The 19,552-nt window shown below is 44.6% G+C and overlaps 2 protein-coding genes across 3 annotated transcripts in view; one reads left to right on the top strand and one right to left on the bottom strand.

Moving 5' to 3' along the window:
• The window catches only part of PPP1CB (protein phosphatase 1 catalytic subunit beta), a 336,969-nt gene that overhangs the window by 205,186 nt on the left and 112,231 nt on the right, over positions 1–19,552 (top strand). The window lies entirely within an intron of this gene.
• Positions 1–19,552, bottom strand: part of SPDYA (speedy/RINGO cell cycle regulator family member A) — a 44,316-nt gene that overhangs the window by 2,050 nt on the left and 22,714 nt on the right. Inside the window, exons 5-6 of the mRNA XM_073628795.1 lie at positions 19,024–19,195; positions 3,873–4,155 (exon numbers count right to left, since the gene is read on the bottom strand). Of these exons, the coding sequence (XP_073484896.1) occupies positions 3,873–4,155; positions 19,024–19,195 (455 nt within the window). The remainder of the gene's footprint in view (positions 1–3,872; positions 4,156–19,023; positions 19,196–19,552) is intronic.

Genomic DNA, 19,552 nt, shown 5'->3' with positions numbered 1-19,552 from the left:
ATAGGATCACATTGGGTGTTCACAACCAATGCCATCTGATTCCTGTCCGAATTCACAGTTCACACTGCGATCTGAGAACTGATCTGGGGGGTTCATTAACTTTGTATTGACTCCCGCAGCGGTTCGCAAAGGGCAGTGTGAACCGCCAGCGATTCGGGTGCGATGCGGGAACCCGCACTGGATTGGCAGGGTTTCCCGCATCGCACCAGTGTGAATCGAGCCTCAATCTTCTGGAGGTCAAGTGGATAAATACCTCTAAAAATGTTATGATGATGAATCAAATGTACTGATGTTGATGCTTTTCTTGTCGGAGTGTCAGTTCACACCAGTGCGATTCCAGTGCCGGTTCCCACATCGCATAGAACTCGCAGGCAGTTCACACTGCCCTATGAGGACCGCTGTGGGTGTCAATAGAAAGTTAATGACACCCCCAGATCAGTTTACATATCGCAGTGCGAACTGTCAAATGGTCAATACAGGCCTCAGATGGTGTCACCTGGTACTCCCTGCCCTGGTCCCCTCCTCCCCACCCAGGGACCACTGGACAATACATTCCTCAGATGGTGTCACCTGGTACTCCCTGCCCTGGTCCCCTCCTCCCTACCCAGGGACCACTGGACAATACAGGCCTCAGATGGTGTCACCTGGTACTCCCTGCCGTGGTCCCCTCCTCCCTACCCAGGGACCACTGGACAATACAGGCCTCAGATGGTGTCACCTGGTACTCCCTGCCGTGGTCCCCTCCTCCCCACCCAGGGACCACTGGACAATACAGGCCTCAGATGGTGTCACCTGGTACTCCCTGCCGTGGTCCCCTCCTCCCCACCCAGGGACCACTGGACAATACATTCCTCAGATGGTGTCACCTGGTACTCCCTGCCCTGGTCCCCTCCTCCCTACCCAGGGACCACTGGACAATACAGGCCTCACATGGTGTCACCTGGTACTCCCTGCCGTGGTCCCCTCCTCCCCACCCAGGGACCACTGGACAATACAGGCCTCACATGGTGTCACCTGGTACTCCCTGCCGTGGTCCCCTCCTCCCCACCCGGGGACCACTGGACAATACAGGCCTCAGATGGTGTCACCTGGTACTCCCTGCCGTGGTCCCCTCCTCCCCACCCAGGGACCACTGGACAATACAGGCCTCACATGGTGTCACCTGGTACTCCCTGCCGTGGTCCCCTCCTCCCCACCCAGGGACCACTGGACAATACAGGCCTCAGATGGTGTCACCTGGTACTCCCTGCCCTGGTCCCCTCCTCCCCACCCGGGGACCACTGGACAATACAGGCCTCACATGGTGTCACCTGGTACTCCCTGCTGTAAAAACATGTAAGTAGGTAGCGCTGTTGCTATATATGAAATAGTTACAATACAAAAGTCCTCTGGGGGAATGGATGGCTTGTAAACAGTGTCCGAATGAGATTAAGGGGAAAAAAATGAACAAAAAACCTTTTGTATAGGCTTGAAACAGTCTCTATTCCAGGGCAAGCTATCCAGGGAAGCGTGAAGCAGGCTCCAAACATGTAAGGAAAAAAGCGCCTCCGGGTCAGAATCAGTGTAAAAGCTTTATTATACAAAACGAGTATGTCCGCTTACATGGATAAAAGGCAAGTAGAGCACAGATCCCTCTGGTAGTGATGTTGCTGCGTGTATGCCTGTAAATCAGCTCATGTCCGGGGGAGAGAGGGGAGACAATCCCGTCCAGCAGGTTGTGTGCACTCCGTCCCTGGGATGAGAACAAGGCTTGGCTCGTGTGAGTGGTGGAACGCAGGCCTCCAACGTGGTGATGTCACAAGCAGTGCGACGATGTTTCGGCGCATGCGCTCTGTATATCACAGGCGCGAGCCTTCTTCAAGCATTGAGGATAAAAGGCTCATAGGAGCCTTATATGTGCCCAGTGGGGGAGCCATCTAGTGGAGATTGCGTATTATAACGCAACCTAAATAGAAAGGCTCCACCAAACATGAATGAAAGAGAGGTATAATATGATCTATTAAAATATAAATGAGAGGGGGAAAAGGAGGGGGGGATGACGAAGGAAGGGGGGGGAAGAGGGAAGGGGGGGCGCCGTGGGGAAATAAAAACGAAAATTAAAAATTGTATGTGTATAAAAAAGAACTAATAAAAAAGGTATATATGTGCATATGTATACACTGACCCCTGCAGAGCCAGAGATTATCTATATACTGCCGTCTGCATACAGTGGCTCTGCAGAGGTCAGTGTATACATATGCACATATATACCTTTTTTATTAGTTCTTTTTTATACACATACAATTTTTAATTTTCGTTTTTATTTCCCCACGGCGCCCCCCCTTCCCTCTTCCCCCCCCTTCCTTCGCCCCACCCCCTTTTCCCCCTCTCATTTATATTTTAATAGATCATATTATACCTCTCTTTCATTCATTTTTGGTGGAGCCTTTCTATTTAGGTTGCGTTATAATACGCAATCTCCACTAGATGGCTCCCCCACTGGGCACATATAAGGCTCCTATGAGCCTTTATCCTCAATGCTTGAAGAAGGCGCGCGCCTCTGACATACAGAGCGCATGCGCCGAAACGTTGCACTGCTTGTGACGTCACCACGTTGGAGGCCTGCGTTCCACCACTCACACGAGCCAAGCCTCGTTCTCATCCCAGGGACGGAGTGCACACAACCTGCTGGATGGGATTGTCTCCCCTCTCTCCCCCGGACATGAGCTGATTTACAGGCATACACGCAGCGACATCACTACCAGAGGGATCTGTGCTCTACTTGCCTTTTATCCATGTAAGCAGACATACTCGTTTTGTATAATAAAGCTTTTAAACTGATTCTGACCCGGAGGCGCTTCTCTTTTGCTTTACTCCCTGCTGTAGTCCCCTCCTCCGCCAGGCAGGCCTTAGAGAATCTGCTGCGGGCGGGCGTCTATGCATGTATGGTAGTATGCGGGGCATACAACAGTGGCTGTAAATACTGCCTGGTAGCTGAAGGCCACAATTTGACATCTGTATTGGTATTTCATTTTGCATGTGTGTGTGAAAGGGGGAGTGATCATTTAGAAAGTGTTCCCAATTTTTAAGACCTCTCCAGCTTCTAGGCCATGGTTGTCCAACCTGCGGGCCCTCCAGCTGTTGCGGAATTACAAGTCCCATCGTACCTCTGCCTTTGGGAGTCATGGTTGTGTTCCGTCAGATTAGGCGACCCGTCAGAATTCTTAACAAAAGTGAAGTTCCGTCACAGCCATCTTGGTACACCCCGCACTCACCCACACTAAGCCTACAGTCTGAAGTGGCCAAGCGGACATCTTTTTACACCCACCGAAACCTTGCATTGCACACTTATTTTTACCACTAAACTGAGCTTATATCGTGAAATACAGTATTTAGAAAGCCGTGACACTGTTTTGAAGATGAATTTTAAAAGCAGCGGTCTGACAGAACACTTTTAAAATTCAACATCAAAACGGTGTTACGGACTTCTAAATACTGTATTTCACGTTATAAACTCAGTTTAGTGGTAAAAATACGTGTGAAATGCAACATTTTGGTGGGTGCAAAAAGATGTCCGCTTGGCGACCTAAGACTGCAGGGTTAGTGTGGGCGAGTGTGGGGTGTACCAAGATGGCTGCGACGGAACGTCACTTGCGTTACAAGTTTTGACGGGTCGCCCAATCTGACAGAACACATGAGACTTTCCTTGCTATGCCTCATGGGACTTGTAGTTCTGCAACAGCTGGAGGTCCGCTAATTGCATATCCCTGCTCTAGGCTCAGGAAAACGCTGACCACTTTGAATAAACACGAACTTATTGAAATAATAAAAAAAAACATTTACGATAAATTGCTACACCGCCTAGTGTAAATATTTCACAGAGAGGGGCAAACCTTGGAAGTAGTGGCAGGACGGTTGTGGGTCGGCTGTTGGTTTTGGAGAACCCTGTGGTACTTTTTTTTCCATGGGTGAAGTGTCGGATGAGGATGACGAGGAGCCGGATAATCCCAGGGCCACGAGGCGTCCTTTTTTTCCGCACACGAAGCAGTCTGGAGGTGTAGCTGAAGGGCCGCGGGGAAAATGAGATTCATCCGGATTATAGTTTCTCACTGCACCGCTATGCTGTTCAGAGCGTTCTCGCTGCCAGATGTAGTGCGTCGGAGCGATCGCCATCACCTGCAGAGGAAGCGAGAGGGAAGTAAACGCTGGAAGGTAGACAAGCCGGTTTTATATTATTGATATACATTATTATAAGAGGTAATGTTGGTACTCTCTGCAGCCTGCAATAGAACGAGACACGTGCAGAGCAAAAAAAAAAAAATTGTTTTGATCCACTATATACATTTTTTTTTTTTTTTTTTTTTTTTTTTTTTAGAAATTTTTTTTATTAATTATCTTAACAAACAAACAACACAAATCACAACAAAAAAACATACACATTGAACCGAAAATATAAATAAAAACAAGTTCAAAATCCAGTGTAACAAAAAAAAAAGAGAGACAAGCATTAGTTCCTTCTCTCCGCAATGGATCCAAACCTATAATCATAAAAGTTCATATGTTATGGGTAATGAATGGCCCCCGTGGCCATTTGATGCTGTAAGCGGTTTATCCAACCACTTGGCCCACACTTTATCATACTTACTAGGACAACCCCTGTTCATATACGTATCTCTATATAATGGAAGATTATTATTTACCAATTGTTTCCAATATGAGAGCGTAGGAGACCGAGGCTTCTTCCAATGCAACGCAATGGCTTTCCGCACACCCCTCCAATCCTCCATACCCAGATCTGGTATATCTCGCACCCACCCAGCTCTAAGAGCCTCTAATGGCAAGATAGAGATTAACCACTTGCCGCCCGCCATATAGCAGAACGACGGCGGCGGCAAAGTGGTTTCAATATCCTGACTGGGCGTCATATGACGTCCTCAGGATATTAAGGCGCTGCGCGCTCCCCGGGGGCGCGCACCGTGGCGATCGTTGTTGTGGTGTGTCAGTCTGACATCCTGCAACTCCGATCTAGGTAAAGAGTCTCTGACGGAGACTCTTTACCACGTGATCAGCTGTGTCCAATCACGGCTGATCACGATGAAAATAGGAAGAGCCGTTGATCGGCATTTCCTCACTCACGTCTGTCAGACGCGAGTAGAGGAGAGCCGATTGGCTGCTCTCCTGACGGGGGTCTGTGCTGATTGTTTATCAGCACAGCCCCCCTCGGATCCCACCCAGGACCACCATCATGCCGCCCAGGACCACCAGGATGGCCATCCACACTGGACCACCGGGTATGCCCCCCCTAGACCCCCAGGGAAGTACTAATTTGTGCCCAGGCAGCTGCCAATCAGTTCCCGCTCACAATGCCTACCACTGCCAGTGCCACCAGGGATGCCTATCAGTGCCTCATATCAGTGCCACGTATCAATGCCCATCAGTGCCGCCTATCAGTGCCACCCATAAGAACCCATCTTTGCAGCCTTTCAGTGCCCGTCAGTGTCGCTTATCAGTGCCCACCAGTGCCACCCATGAGTGCTCATCAGTGCCGCCTATCAATGCCCATCAGTGCTGCATATCAGTGCCACCCATCAGTGCTGCCTACCAGTGCCCATTGTCAGTGCCCCCTCATTGGTGCCACCTCATCGGTACCCCTTTATCAGTGCCTGTCAGTGCCGCCTTATCAGTGCCCATCAGTGAAAGAGAAAACTTACTTATTTACAAAATTTTATAACAAAAGCAAAACTTTTATTTTTTTCAAAATTTTCGGTCTTTTTTTACTTGTTTAGCAAAAAATGAAAAAACTGCAGAGGTGATCAAATACCACCAAAAGAAAGGAACAAAATGATAAAGATTTAGTTTGGGTACAGTGTTGTATGACCACACAATTGTCCTTCAAACTGCGACAGCGCTGAAAGTTGAACATTGGTCTGGGCAGGAAGGGGTATAAGTGCCCCCCGGTATTGAAGTGGTTAATATAAGGTGAGAATACAATCTGGAGGTAGGCCTATCCAAACACTCGGACCTAAGCGCTAGTTCTAAAGCAGATTGTTCAATCTTTAAACTGTCCTGTTGAAATTGTGTATAAAAGGTGTGATGAAGCTGAAAATATCTAAATAAATGGGAATTTGGAGCATTAAAAGTCGAAAGTTAGTATAGAAAAAGTGGATAGTTTGTGATCGGTAATCACCCGAGAGAGTATTTTTATATTATATTTAGTCCAGGCAATAGGCTCCGGTGTCTAAATTGAGGAAGGGTGGGATTAAACCATAAAGGTGCGTTTGGAGAAAAAGCATCTTTAGGGTAATGCTCACATCTATGACTGGCCTCCCAGGCTCGCATAGTAGTAAGCAATGAAGGAGTCAACAAATATGGTGCCCTAAGACCCCTAAATAGAAGAGCCTTAAGAGCATCCATGGAGCCTACTACTGCCACTTCCAGCCGGGTAGAGGGGTTATATAAATCAGGATTTAGCCACCATGTGGCCGTAACCAGCTGGGTGGCCAAAAAATATTTATATAAGTCCGGAAAGGCTAGACCTCCCTGTTCACAAGGGTGCATCAGAGTGGTTAGTTTATACCTGGGGCTCTTTGTTCCCCATAGAAACGATGAAAAAAGTTGATTTAATTTTGTAAAGAAGGACATAGGGAGGCACTGGGGAGAGTGTCTAAATAAGTACATGAATTTTGGTATAATTTTCATTTTTAAAAGATTAATTCGTCCCAATAAAGACAATGGTAAAGACTTCCATGGTTTCAGTTTTGACCCAATGTCTCCCAATATCGGAGTTAGATTCAAAGAGGTAAATTCTGAAGCTTGGCGGGAAATTACAACTCCTAAATATTTGAAGTTCTCCACCCATGGGGTATCCTTCAAGGCCGTATTGCGGTTCTCCATATCTATTGGGGACAACATAGACTTACTCCAATTTACCTTCAGCCCTGTAACTATTGAAAAGGAGTCCAATATCTTCAGAGCCCCTTGAAGAGAGGGTCCAGCATCATTTAAAAATAATAAAAGGTCATCTAAGTACAAGGCTACCCTCTCCTCCAACCACCCAATCCCTTAATATTGGGGGGAGGTACGTAGAGCTTCTGCCACAGGCTCCATAGCATAAAGGGACGGAGAAAGAGGGCAGCCCTGCCGGGTTCCCCTAAACAATGAGAAGGTGTTTAATAATCCTCCCCCCATCTTCACTGCAGCGGCTGGATTTCTATACAAAACCTGCAACCATTTTATAAACACCATCGGAAAGCCCATTCTGCGGAGTACCTCCCACAAAAAGGGCCACTCCAAAGTGTCAAAAGCCTTCTCTATATCTAAGGAGGCAATAACCTTAGAACCATAGGTGTGCGCTCCAAAGTTCAAACACACATGAACGCCACCTGCTGTCACAGGAAGGGGGGCTCTGATGGTGGGAGACGGTTGATTGAGAGCATATTCCGGTACACCCTAAATACGAGTGTAACATGTTCCTACGGTTGAACCTAGACTTTAATATAATGGGGGCATTTACACTGGCCACTGGCACCCCCAACCACCCACCCGGGGGCTGCTCCTGGATAATGCTAATGAACATGAGGTGATTAGGGTGTGCCCAGGCACACCCGGCACACCCTGTGCGCACGCCTATGCTTAGAACCTATATTAAGATGTGAGGCATGAGTATTGTTATATAATCTCCTCAAATTCACATGTGTAGTCCTACCAGACATGAACCCCGTCTGATCGGAGTCAATGATATTAGACAACAACGGTTGTAATCGCCTAGAAATAGGCTTTGTCAGAATCTTAAAATCTACATTTAAAAGGGCAATAGGCCTATAGGAAGCACAGGAAGATGGATCCTTTAGGCTTAATGTACACGGGACGCTGAGGCAACCTTCTCTGAACAAATTTTTTGACAGCTTCAAATCAGCATTTAAAAACGCCCGTTTTGCCGCGTTTGCGTCTTAAGATAACATCATAGGACCCTCCCAAAGCCCAAAAAAAACAGTATTATTTAACTATTTCAGCCATTCTGTGAGACCAGAGTGAGTAGCAGCAGATGAGAGAGCCGCAGTGTACTTGTATCTACCTCAATTTCGGTGCTTTTACTATGGATCCCATAATGCGCATATGTGAGGAAAAAAATGCTAATTTTTTAGTATATTTAATTTTTAAATTGCAATTGATTAGTATATTTTTTTGTTTATTTTTTTTATAAGCTGTATATGTAATTTCATTTTTTTAAATTATTTATTTTGTCTTTTTTATGCAAAATTTAATTGCAATTTTTTTTAATATAGTTAATTTTTAACCACTTAAACCCCCCGGACCATTTGGCTGGCCAAAGACCAGAGCGTTTTTTTGCGATTCGGCACCACGTCGCATTAACTGACAATTGCGCGGTCGTGCGACGTGGCTCCCAAACAAAATTGACGTCCTTTTTTTCTCCACAAATGGAGCTTTCTTTTGGTGGTATTTGATTGCCTCTGCGGTTTTTACTTTTTTCGCTATAAACAAAAAAAGAGCGACAATTTTGAAAAAAAAGCAATATTTTTTACTTTTTGCTATAATAAATATCCCCAAAAAATATATAAAAAAATATTTTTTTTTCCTTAGTTTAGGCCGATACGTATTCTTCTACATATTTTTGGTAAAAAAAAAAAAAAAAATCGCAATAAGCGTTTATTGATTGGTTTGCGCAAAAGTTATAGCGTCTACAAAATAGGGGATAGTTTTATGGCATTTTTATTAATAATTTTTTTTTTTTACTACTAATGGCGGCGATCAGCGATTTTTATTGTGACTGCGGCATTATGGCGGGTTCTTCAAGGGGAAAACCCTAACCCTAATGGGAAACCCTAATGGGAAACCCTAACTTGTTCTTCAAGGGGAAAACCCTAACCCTAATGAGAAACCCTAACGGGAAACCATAACACTTACCATAATCCTAAACTTGTTCTTCAAGGGGAAAACCCTAACTATTACCCCCCCTAACCCTTATGGGAAACCCTAACCAGAAACCCTAACGGGAAACCATAACACTTACCATAAACCTAAACTTGTTCTTCAAGGGGAAAACTCTAACCATAACCTCTAACCCTAATGGGAAACCCTAACACTAATGGGAAACCATAACACTTACCATAACCCTAAACTTGTTCTTCAAGGTGAAAAACCTAACCCTAACCCCCTAACCCTAATGGGAAACCCTAACACTAACCAGAAACCCTAACGGGAAACCATAACACTTACCATAACCCTAAACTTGTTCTTCAAGGGGAAAACCCTAACCATAACCCCTAACCCTAACGGGAAACCATAACACTTACCATAACCCTAACCATAACCCCCTAATCCTAATGGGAAACCCTAACCAGAAACCCTAACCCTAACTGGAAACCATAACACTTACCATAACCCTAACCATAACCCCCTAATCCTAATGGGAAACCCTAACCAGAAACCCTAACCCTAACTGGAAACCATAACACTTACCATATCCCTAAACTTGTTTTTCAAGGTGAAAACCCTAACCATAACCCCCTAACCCTAATAGGAAACCCTAACCAGAAACCCTAACCCTAACTGGAAACCATAACACTTACCATAACCCTAAACTTGTTCTTCAAGGGGAAAACCCTAACCTTAACCATAACCCCCTAACCCTAATGGGAAACCCTAACCGGAAACCCTAACAGGAAACCATAACACTTACCATAACCCTAAACTTGTTCTTTAAGGGGAAAACCATAACCATAACCCCTAACCCTAATGGGAAACCCTAACCCTAACCAGAAACCCTAACCCTAATGGAAAACCATAACACTTACCATAACCCTAAAATTGTTCTTCAAGGGGAAACCATAACTCTAACCCCCTAACCCTAATGGGAAACCCTAACACTAACCACAAACCCTAACCCTAACGGGAAACCATAACACTTACCATAACCCTAAACTTGTTCTTCAAGGGGAAAACCCTAACCCCCTAACCCTAATGGGAAACCCTAACGGGAAACCATAACACTTACCATAACCCTAAACTTGTTTTTCAAGATGAAAACCCTAACACTAACCATAACCCCCTAACCCTAATCGGAAACCCTAACGGGAAACCATAAGACTTACCATAACCCTAAACTTGTTCTTCAAGGGGAGAACCCTAACCATAACCCCCTAACCCTAATGGGAAACCCTAACCAGAAACCCTAACCCTAATGGGAAACCATAACACTTACCATAACCCTAAACTTGTTTTTCAAGGGGAAAACACTAACCCTAACCCCCTAACCCAAAACTTTTAGTTTTCCTAAAATAGGAAACTAAAACCCTAACCCCAACCCTAAATTTCATGCAGCTATGTTTGATCAAGTCAGGGGTGAAGCTCAATGGTGGGGTCATCTGGTTGAAATCTAACAACATATTAGGTCAAATTCCAATTATACTGTACTTTGGCTAACAGCAATGCTAGTGGTGTATTGGATTGGATCATGCTCATTAGGTGTATATAAATGGTCTATGAAGCATAGCAAGCAATTACAAGTTTTTAAAAAAAATGTTTGTGTTTTTTCATCATTTGCTATCATTTTTAAGTCTTGTAATGTTAAAAAATAGGGCATCTGTAAAAACTCTTATAAACAAAATTGCAGTTTGTAAGGTGGATGAGTCTGGCAGCAGCATTCATGATGGACTGAAAAGGGGATTGTGTATATAAAGGTAAGCCAATGAGAAGGGAGTTGCAGTAACCGAGGCGAGTGAATCAGAAGCTTTGTGGTTTCATTGGTTAGAAAGGGACGTAGTTTAGAGATGTTGCGGAGGTTGAGGCGGCAAGCTTTGGAAAGTGATTGGATGTGGGGCTGAAAGGAGAGTTCAGAATCCAGGATAACACCTAGCACCCTGACATGGGGGGACGGGTGGATGGTTTTGCCATTGCTCTTGACAGACAAGTCAGGGGAAGAGGCACGTGGGGGAGGAAATATTATAAGCTCAGTTTTGAACAAGTTGAGTTTGAGGAAGTGGTGTGACATCCATACAGATATGTTGGTTAGTAAGTTAGTGATGTGTGAGGAGACTGATGGAGTGAGTTGAGGGGTGGAGAGATAGATTTGGGTGTCATCAGCGTAGAAATGATATTGAAAGCCGTGAGAGGCTATCAGCTGACCTGGGGAAGAGGTGTAGATTAAAAATAAGGGAGGTCCAAGAACAGAACCTTGGGGGGGACCCCGACAAGAAGGGAAGAGGAAAGGAGGAAGTAGAATTGTAAGTGACACTGAAGGTGCGTTGGGATAGGTAGGATGAGAGCCACTGAAGAGTACAGTCACGGAGACCGAGGGAGTAAAGTTTTTGGAGGAGGAGGGGGTGGTCAACCGTGTCAAAGGCAGCTGAAAGATCCAGAAGTAGAAGTACAGAATAGTGTCCGTTGGTTTTTGAGGTTAGTAGGTCATTTGTGAGTTTTAGAAGAGCAGTTTCTGTGGAGTGTTGAGGGCAAAATCCAGACTGAAGGGGATCAAGAAGGTAATTCTTTATAAGGTGGTCACTCAGTTGGTTGTAAACCAGGCGTTCAAGGAGTTTAGCGGAAAAGGGGAGCAAGGAGATAGGGCGTAGATTGTTAGGATTGGCAGGGTCCAAGGACGGCTTTTTAAGTATGGGGGTGACCAGTGCTTGTTTTAGAGCATTGGGGAAGATGTCAGAAGAGAGGGAGAGATTGAAGATGTGGGTTAGAGAGTGTAGGATGGAGTGAGAAGGTGACCGTAGTATTTGAGAGGGAATAGGGTCCAGGGGACAGGTGGTTAGGTGGGAATTAGAAAGGAGTTTAGCAGCTTCGTCTATAGTAGCAGATTTGAATAGGGGGAGTGTTAATTGTACCTGTTGACGTGGGGTGTTAACTGGGGGAGATACCTGTAGAGTGATTTCATCACGAATTGTATCAATCTTATTTTTGAAGTGGTTAGCGATCTCCTGAGCAGTGAGTGAGTTAGTGGGTGGAGGTGGTGGAGGACGAAGTAGAGAGTTGAAGGGACTGGATGAGAAGGTGTTAATGAGAGTGATGAAATAGGTCTGCTTGGCAGTGTGGAGGCAAGAATTGTATCTTTGGAGGGCAGATTTGTATTGGTTGAAGTCTTTGAGAGACTTATGCCGCGTACACACGATCAGATTTTCCAACGGGAAATGTTGGATGTGAGCTTGTTGGCGGAAAGTCCGACCGTGCGTACGCTCCATCGAACAATTGTTGTCGGGCTTTCCGCCAACAAATGTTGGCTAGCATGTTCTCAAATTTTCCGCCAACAAATGTGTGTTGTCGGACTTTCCGATCGTGTGTACACAAGTCCGTCGTACAAAAGTCCGAAGTACAAACACGCATGCTCGGAATCAATGCTCACCAAACACGACATTGGCAGAAGGAGCCCAAAGGGTGGCGCATGACTATTGAACTTCCTTTTTATCGGCTCGCCGTACGTCTTGTATGTCACTACGTTCGTAATTGTTGGCCAACATTTGTGTGACCGTGTGTATGCAAGACAAGTTGGAGCCAACAAAAGAGGTCCGTATATAAAGGGATAGTACTTTCACAGGGGTGGTATATAAAGGGATAGTACTTTCACAGGGGTGGTATATAAAGGGATAGTACTAGCACAGGGGTGGTATATAAAGGAATAGTACTAGCACAGGGGTGGTATATAAAGGGATAGTACTAGCACAGGGGTGGTATATAAAGGGATAGTACTAGCACAGGGGTGGTATATAAAGGGATAGTACTTTCACAGGGATGGTATATAAAGGGATAGTACTAGCACAGGGGTGGTATATAAAGGAATAGTACTTTCACAGGGATGGTATATAAAGGGATAGTACTAGCACAGGGGTGGTATATAAAGGGATAGTACTAGCACAGGGATGGTATATAAAGGGATAGTACTAGCACAGGGATGGTATATAAAGGGATAGTACTAGCACAGGGGTGGTATATAAAGGGATAGTACTAGCACAGGGATGGTATATAAAGGGATAGTACTAGCACAGGGATGGTATATAAAGGAATAGTACTAGCACAGGGGTGGTATATAAAGGGATAGTACTAGCACAGGGGTGGTATATAAAGGAATAGTACTAGCACAGGGGTGGTATATAAAGGAATAGTACTAGCACAGGGGTGGTATATAAAGGGATAGTACTAGCACAGGGGTGGTATATAAAGGGATAGTACTTGCACAGGGGTGGTATATAAAGGGATAGTACTAGCACAGGGGTGGTATATAAAGGGATAGTACTAGCACAGGGGTGGTATATAAAGGGATAGTACTAGCACAGGGGTGGTATATAAAGGGATGGCACTAGCAGAGTGGAGTTAATTAATATGTGTGTCACCGGCGCAAAAAATTTCCGCTTAATTACCCTTTTATACCCGATTTGGAGTTGCTGCATTCAAAAAACCATTCAGTGAAATGGACTAAAAATCATAATTATTGTGTGTGAGTGCGCTACTCTTTTACCATACACCGCTCATAATTGTACATCACTTTCCTATTACTGTGCAAAAAATTAAAATTAAAAAATTAGAAAAACCTCCCATAAATTCCCCTTACAATATCATATATATAAATCAACAATCTGTATATCAAAATTACTGACATGCAAAATATATATCACAAAGTCCTTGTGCAAAAAGTGCAAATTCCTCTATTAATTGTTGTGATTTCGACTCTTTACGTGCTGCTGTGTATCATCTGTATTCATTTGTGACTTAGTGACCCACCACCACCTTTTGGATCGGCCACTCACCAGATGTTTCTTATGTGATACGCCTTTGGTTCATTAACCACTTGCTTACTGGGCACTTAAACCCCCCTCCTATCCAGACCAATTTTCAGCTTTCAGCGCTGACGCACTTTGAATGACAATTGCGCGGTCATACAACACTGTACCCAAATGAAATTTTTATCATTTTTTCACCACAAATAGAGCTTTCTTTTGGTGGTATTTGATCACCTCTGCGGTTTTTACTTTTTGTTAAAAAAATGTAAAAAACTGAATTTAAAAAAAAAAAAAAAAATTTTATTTTTTTATATTTTGTTATAAAAAATTTAAAATGGGTAATTTTTCTCCTTCATTGATGTACCCTGATGAGGCGGCAGTGATGGGCACTGATAGGCAGCAGTGATGGGCACTGATGGGTGGCAGTGATGGGCACTGATGGGTGGCAGTGATGGGAAGCACTGGCAGGTGGCACTGATTGGCACTACAGGTGGGCATTGATAGGTGGCACTTGTTGGCATTGATAGGTGGCACTGTGGGCAGTGTTAGGTGGCACTGTGGGCACTGTTAGGTGGCACTGTGGGCAGTGTTAGGTGGCACTGATGAGGCAGATGTGCCTCTTCCACTTCGGGACCGATGTCCCTGACATGTGAGCCGGTGATCGTTTTTTTTTCTACTCGCGCTGTCAGCGTGAGTAAAAAAAAAAAAACGATTACCGATGTTTTGTTTACATCATGTGATCAGCTGTCATTGGCTGACAGCTGATCACATGGTAAGGGGCCGGGACCGGCCCCTTACTCGGATCGGTGATCAGCCGAGTCTCAGTGACTCGGGGATCACAGCGCGCCAGGGAGCGTGCACAAGGGAGGCCGTCATATGACGGCCTCCCGGGAATGCAGGTCCGCGCTGTCTGCGCCAGCTTCCTGATGACGCATACTATGATGCGAAACGCGTAGATGCTGCTGGGAGATTTTGAATCACGTGAGCGGGAACGTCCGTAGCTGGTGGAGACACGAACGGGAACGAGGGGTGAAGCGCAAGCCGGATGCGGGGATTACTCACATCGCACACAGGCTGACCACGCTATTGAATGACACCCATCCTTAACTGCTGGAATAGCTTAGTGCCGGCTCGAGGGCACTTTTAAATGTGAGTGTACACTTTTGTATTTTATGATAATAAACAGTTTTAAACGCATTGCGCAATGATCGTTGTCTATATACTTTGCATGAGGAAAACCAAAGCTCAAGCATAGCCGGTGGGGAGCAGTAAAAAGGTGGAGTGGTAATCCCATTAATGAACCAAAGGCGTATCACATAAGAAACATCTGGTGAGTGGCCGATCCAAAAGGTGGTGGTGGGTCACTAAGTCACAAATGAATACAGATGATACACAGCAGCACGTAAAGAGTCGAAATCACAACAATTAATAGAGGAATTTGCACTTTTTGCACAAGGACTTTGTGATATATATTTTGCATGTCAGTAATTTTGATATATAGATTTTTGATTTATGTATATGATATTGTAAGTGGAATTTATGAGAGTGGAGTTAATTGCAGAGTTATTCTTAGTGACAGGAGAATCTGATTGTATTTTATAGTTTTTCTCAGAGGGCTCCGTTCACGCCTGTGCAACTCCAAAGTCGTGCGATTTTCAGTGCGACTTTGATGTGACTTTTACACTCTCTGGCACTCAAGTCGCATCAAAGTAATGCCAGAACCTTTCCAAAGTTGTTGTGACTTTAAGCCGCATAGATTTGAACGGGTTCCATTGAAACCAATGGGCTGCGACTTGTCATGTGACTTTATGTGTCCGAAGTCGTATGGCAAGTCGCACTAGTGTGAATGCAGCCTAACAGTCCCAGGAAAACATGCAGAAATGCTTGGGTCAGAGCTATGTGAGACAAAGCTATACTGCCTGGCAGGGTCTCACAAAGTTGGCTGTCATTTATTTATTATATTATAATAAATCTTCTGAGACGTGGAACTTACAGTGGGGAGAATAATGATTTGATCCCCTGTAGATTGTGTAAGTTTGCCCACAGCCGTCCATAGCCAATTCATCCATAGCCGCCGAATGTATGACTCGGCCCCGCCCCCCCCGCATCATTGGATTTGATTGACAGCAGCGGGAGCCAATGGCTGCGCTGCTATCAATCTATCCAATCAAGAGCCGAGAACCCCCTGCAGAGGGACAGGTCAAGTTCTAGGGCTCAGGTAAGTAAAACGGGGGGGGGGGGGGGGGGGTGTTTTTACACCTTAATGCATAGGATGTACGAGGGATTACAACCCCTTTAAGGATTTAGAGAAGATCTGTAACGAAGAAAAAATCCCTCCTGAGATGTGTGGAAACTGATCACCGCCTACAAGAAACTTCGGACCTCTGTGATCACCAACAAGGGTTTCTCCACCAACTACTACGTCATGTTCTGCTTGGGGATCAAATACTTATTTTACTCACTGAACTGCAACTCCATTTACAACATTTGTATCATGTGTGTTTTTTCTGGATTTTTGGTTGATATTCTGTCTCTATCATATAAAATACACCTATGATAAAAATTATAGACCCTTCATTTCTATGTAAGTGGGCAAAACTACACAATCTGCAGGGGAGACGATCGGTATCCCCCCCCCCCCCCCCCCCCACTGTATATGAGTTTCCAATCCAACATTAGCTTTGTCATTTACTAGCAAGTCTAAAAATATACGATGTTTTAGAAAAATGTAAATGGTCCTTGTAATTTCGGCTCATAGCAATCCCTGTAGTAGTTGAACTTAGGCTGGCCATACATTTATACCATTTTCTTCTATAGATTTCCTTTAGATTTACCAAAACCATATAAATATGAGGTCAAATCTAAACACTTTTAATTTTTGTGCGCAATCAGGCCGGCCCTTGTACTTACATTGTTGAAGGTAAATCTAAAGGAAATTGAATAAGAAAATTGTATGGTGTATTGCCAGCTTATGGGTTGCCACCTCATCCCTTTAAGGCTCCATGCACACCGGACGTTAAAAAAAGTTATAAAAACACCAGTAGCTTTACAGTGAGTTTTTTAACGTTTTTTAACATTTTTGCAATAGCGTTTATTAGCGCTTTTTTTTTTTTTAAGAAAAAAAAAATTTTCAGCTTTCAGCGCTGTCACTTTTTAAATGACAATTGTGCGGTCATGCTACACTGTAACCAAACTACATTTTTATCATTTTGTCCCCACAAATAGAGCTTTCTTTTTCATCACCTCTGCGTTTTTTACTTTTTGCTAAACGAATAAAAAAAGACCGAAAATTTTGAAAGAAAAAAAAAAAGTTTTTCTTTGTTTTTGTTATAAAATTTTGTAAATAAGTAAGTTTTCTCCTTCACTGATGGGCACTGATAAGCTGCACTGATGAGCACTGATAAGGCGGCACCGATGAGGTGGCACGTTTTTGAGCGTTTAATGCGTGTTTAACGTTTTTAAACGTTTTTTTGTGGTCAGAAAAACAGCTCCTGAAAGCGATTTTAGGGTGTTCAGACAACAGCCCATAAACTCCTCTGCTGATAAATGTCCAAAAACGTCCAATGTGTGCATCTATGTGTGCACATAGGATAACAGAGGGGAGTTTATGTACACACGATCCGAACATCGGACGAAAACGGTCGTCCGAGGAAGAATTGTACAATTTTTGGATCGTGTGTACACTACTTTCGAGATCCGATCACGACAGTTCATCCGATATTATTTGATCGGACATGCATGGAAATTTTCCTCGTACCAATCCAGATCGTACGATTTTCGTTTAGTCAGTATAGTTGTCGTCCAAAAATACATTACAACACGTGACATCACTTCCGATTTTTTTTTTCTGTCGTACGAGAATTTTCATGACTTTATCTACCTATTTAATTTCTACTTGCGACTATTAAGCGAAAACGGCCGTACGATCTGCCCTACGATATTCGGATCGTGTGTACAGGCCATAAACCTGAACACATATGAATTACACGGGTTTTGTGGCTTATTAAAGGTGGTAATTAACCTCACTTAGTGCCTCATCTGCATTAAATCAGCCTCAGTACCCGTGTAATTAACCACTTGCATTATTACCATATAGCATTATGACATCGGCAAAGTGGTTGCGATATCCTGACCGGACGTCATATGACGTCGCCAGGATATCAAGCCGCTGCGCAACCCCGGGGCGCGCATCGCGGCGATCGTTGTTGCGGCGTGTCAGTCAGACACTCCGCAACTCCGATCTAGGTAAAGAGTCTCTGACGGAGACTCTTTACCACATGATCAGCCGTGTCCAATCGCAGCTAAACATGATGTAAACAGGAAGAGCCGTTGATTGGCTTTTCCTCACTCGCGTCTGACAGATGCGAGTAGAGGAGAGCCGATTGGCTGCTCTCCGGATACCCGCCCAGGACCACCAGGATGTCGCCAGGACCACCAGGGATGGCCACCACACTGGACCACCAGGGAAATGCCAATCTGTGCCCAGGCAGCTACCAATCAGTACCATTGTAAAATGCCTGCCAGTGATGCCTATCAATGAAATCCAGTGCCAGCCATCATTGCCCATCGATGCCCATTAGTGCTGCCTTTCAGTGCCGTCTATCAGTGCTCATCAGTGCCGTCTATCAGTGCCACCCATAAATACCCATCAGTGCAGCCTTTCAGTGCCCTGTCAGTGTCGCCTATCAATGCCCATCAGTGCCGCATATCAGTGTCGCCTATCAGTGCCCATCAGTGCCACCTCATCGGTGCCGCCTTATCAGTGCCCATCAGTGAAGGAGAAAACTTACTTCTTTACAAAATTTTATAACAAAAACAAAGAAAAACTTTTTTTTTTTTTTTAATTTTCGGTCTTTTTTTATTCGTTTAGCAAAAAATAAAAAACACAGAGGTGATCAGATACCAGCAAAAGAAAGCTCTATTTGTGGGAACAAAATGATAAAAATGTAGTTTGGTTACAGTGTAGCATGACTGTGCAATTGTCATTTAAAAAGTGACAGCGCTGAAAGCTGAAAATTGTCCTGGGCAGGAAGGTGCGGGAAGTGCCCCCCAGTGTTGAAGGGGTTAATATGTGTTCGGGTTTAAAGGGATGAGGTGGCAACCCAAGTTGAACTCCATGCGATGGATTCATAAAAAACGGAGATAGTGAGCTCCCGCTCAGCCAGTAAATTCCTCGTTACACCGGGAGGATGAATCCTGATCGATCGCTCTGGGCAGTTGTGGAGTTGATTTCGCCTCTCATTCAGAAGAATGAAATGAGAAGCTCGATCCCGTTCCCTTTTTAAACGTGTTTGTCGAATCGACTGACCTCATCACAGCAACGCCGGCTGACGGACGCTCGGTGCTGGATGCGCGACCACAGCTCATCCCTCGCTCTTAGGAAGTCTGGGAAGAGCCGCGTCCAGTTCTTTCCTAGTGCCCAGGGGAAGATCTCGTATTTGGCTTCTTCATTGTCTTCTTCCACCGTGTTTGCCAGATATCTAAACAATAAAGAACAAGGAAAGCCTTCATTCCGGGATCATGCTTCACATTACACATGTCTGGTCAACTTCATATATATACTCTTTAAGGCAGAATAGGTGTTAGGAGTGTGTGTGTGTGTGTGGGGGGGGGGGGGTATTTTTAAGATTAGTTATGGTCATCATGGAATTCTATAGGGTTAGTTCACCTTTACATAAACACTTCCTATAAAGGTAGAGGGGTGTTTATGAATAAAAACAAACTGTGCAGATCTGACCAAAGATGGACAATGTCCTTACCAGTGGCGGCTGGTGTTTTTTTGTTTTTTTTGGGGGGGGGGGGGGGAACAAACCCACCCCCCCTACGGCACCTCAACC

The sequence above is a fragment of the Aquarana catesbeiana genome, linkage group LG04 (assembly GCF_042186555.1).
Source record: "Aquarana catesbeiana isolate 2022-GZ linkage group LG04, ASM4218655v1, whole genome shotgun sequence".
NCBI classification, from domain to species: domain Eukaryota; kingdom Metazoa; phylum Chordata; class Amphibia; order Anura; family Ranidae; genus Aquarana; species Aquarana catesbeiana.
The sequence above is the reverse complement of the archived record's forward strand: the minus strand, read 5'-3'. Positions and strand labels throughout refer to the sequence as shown.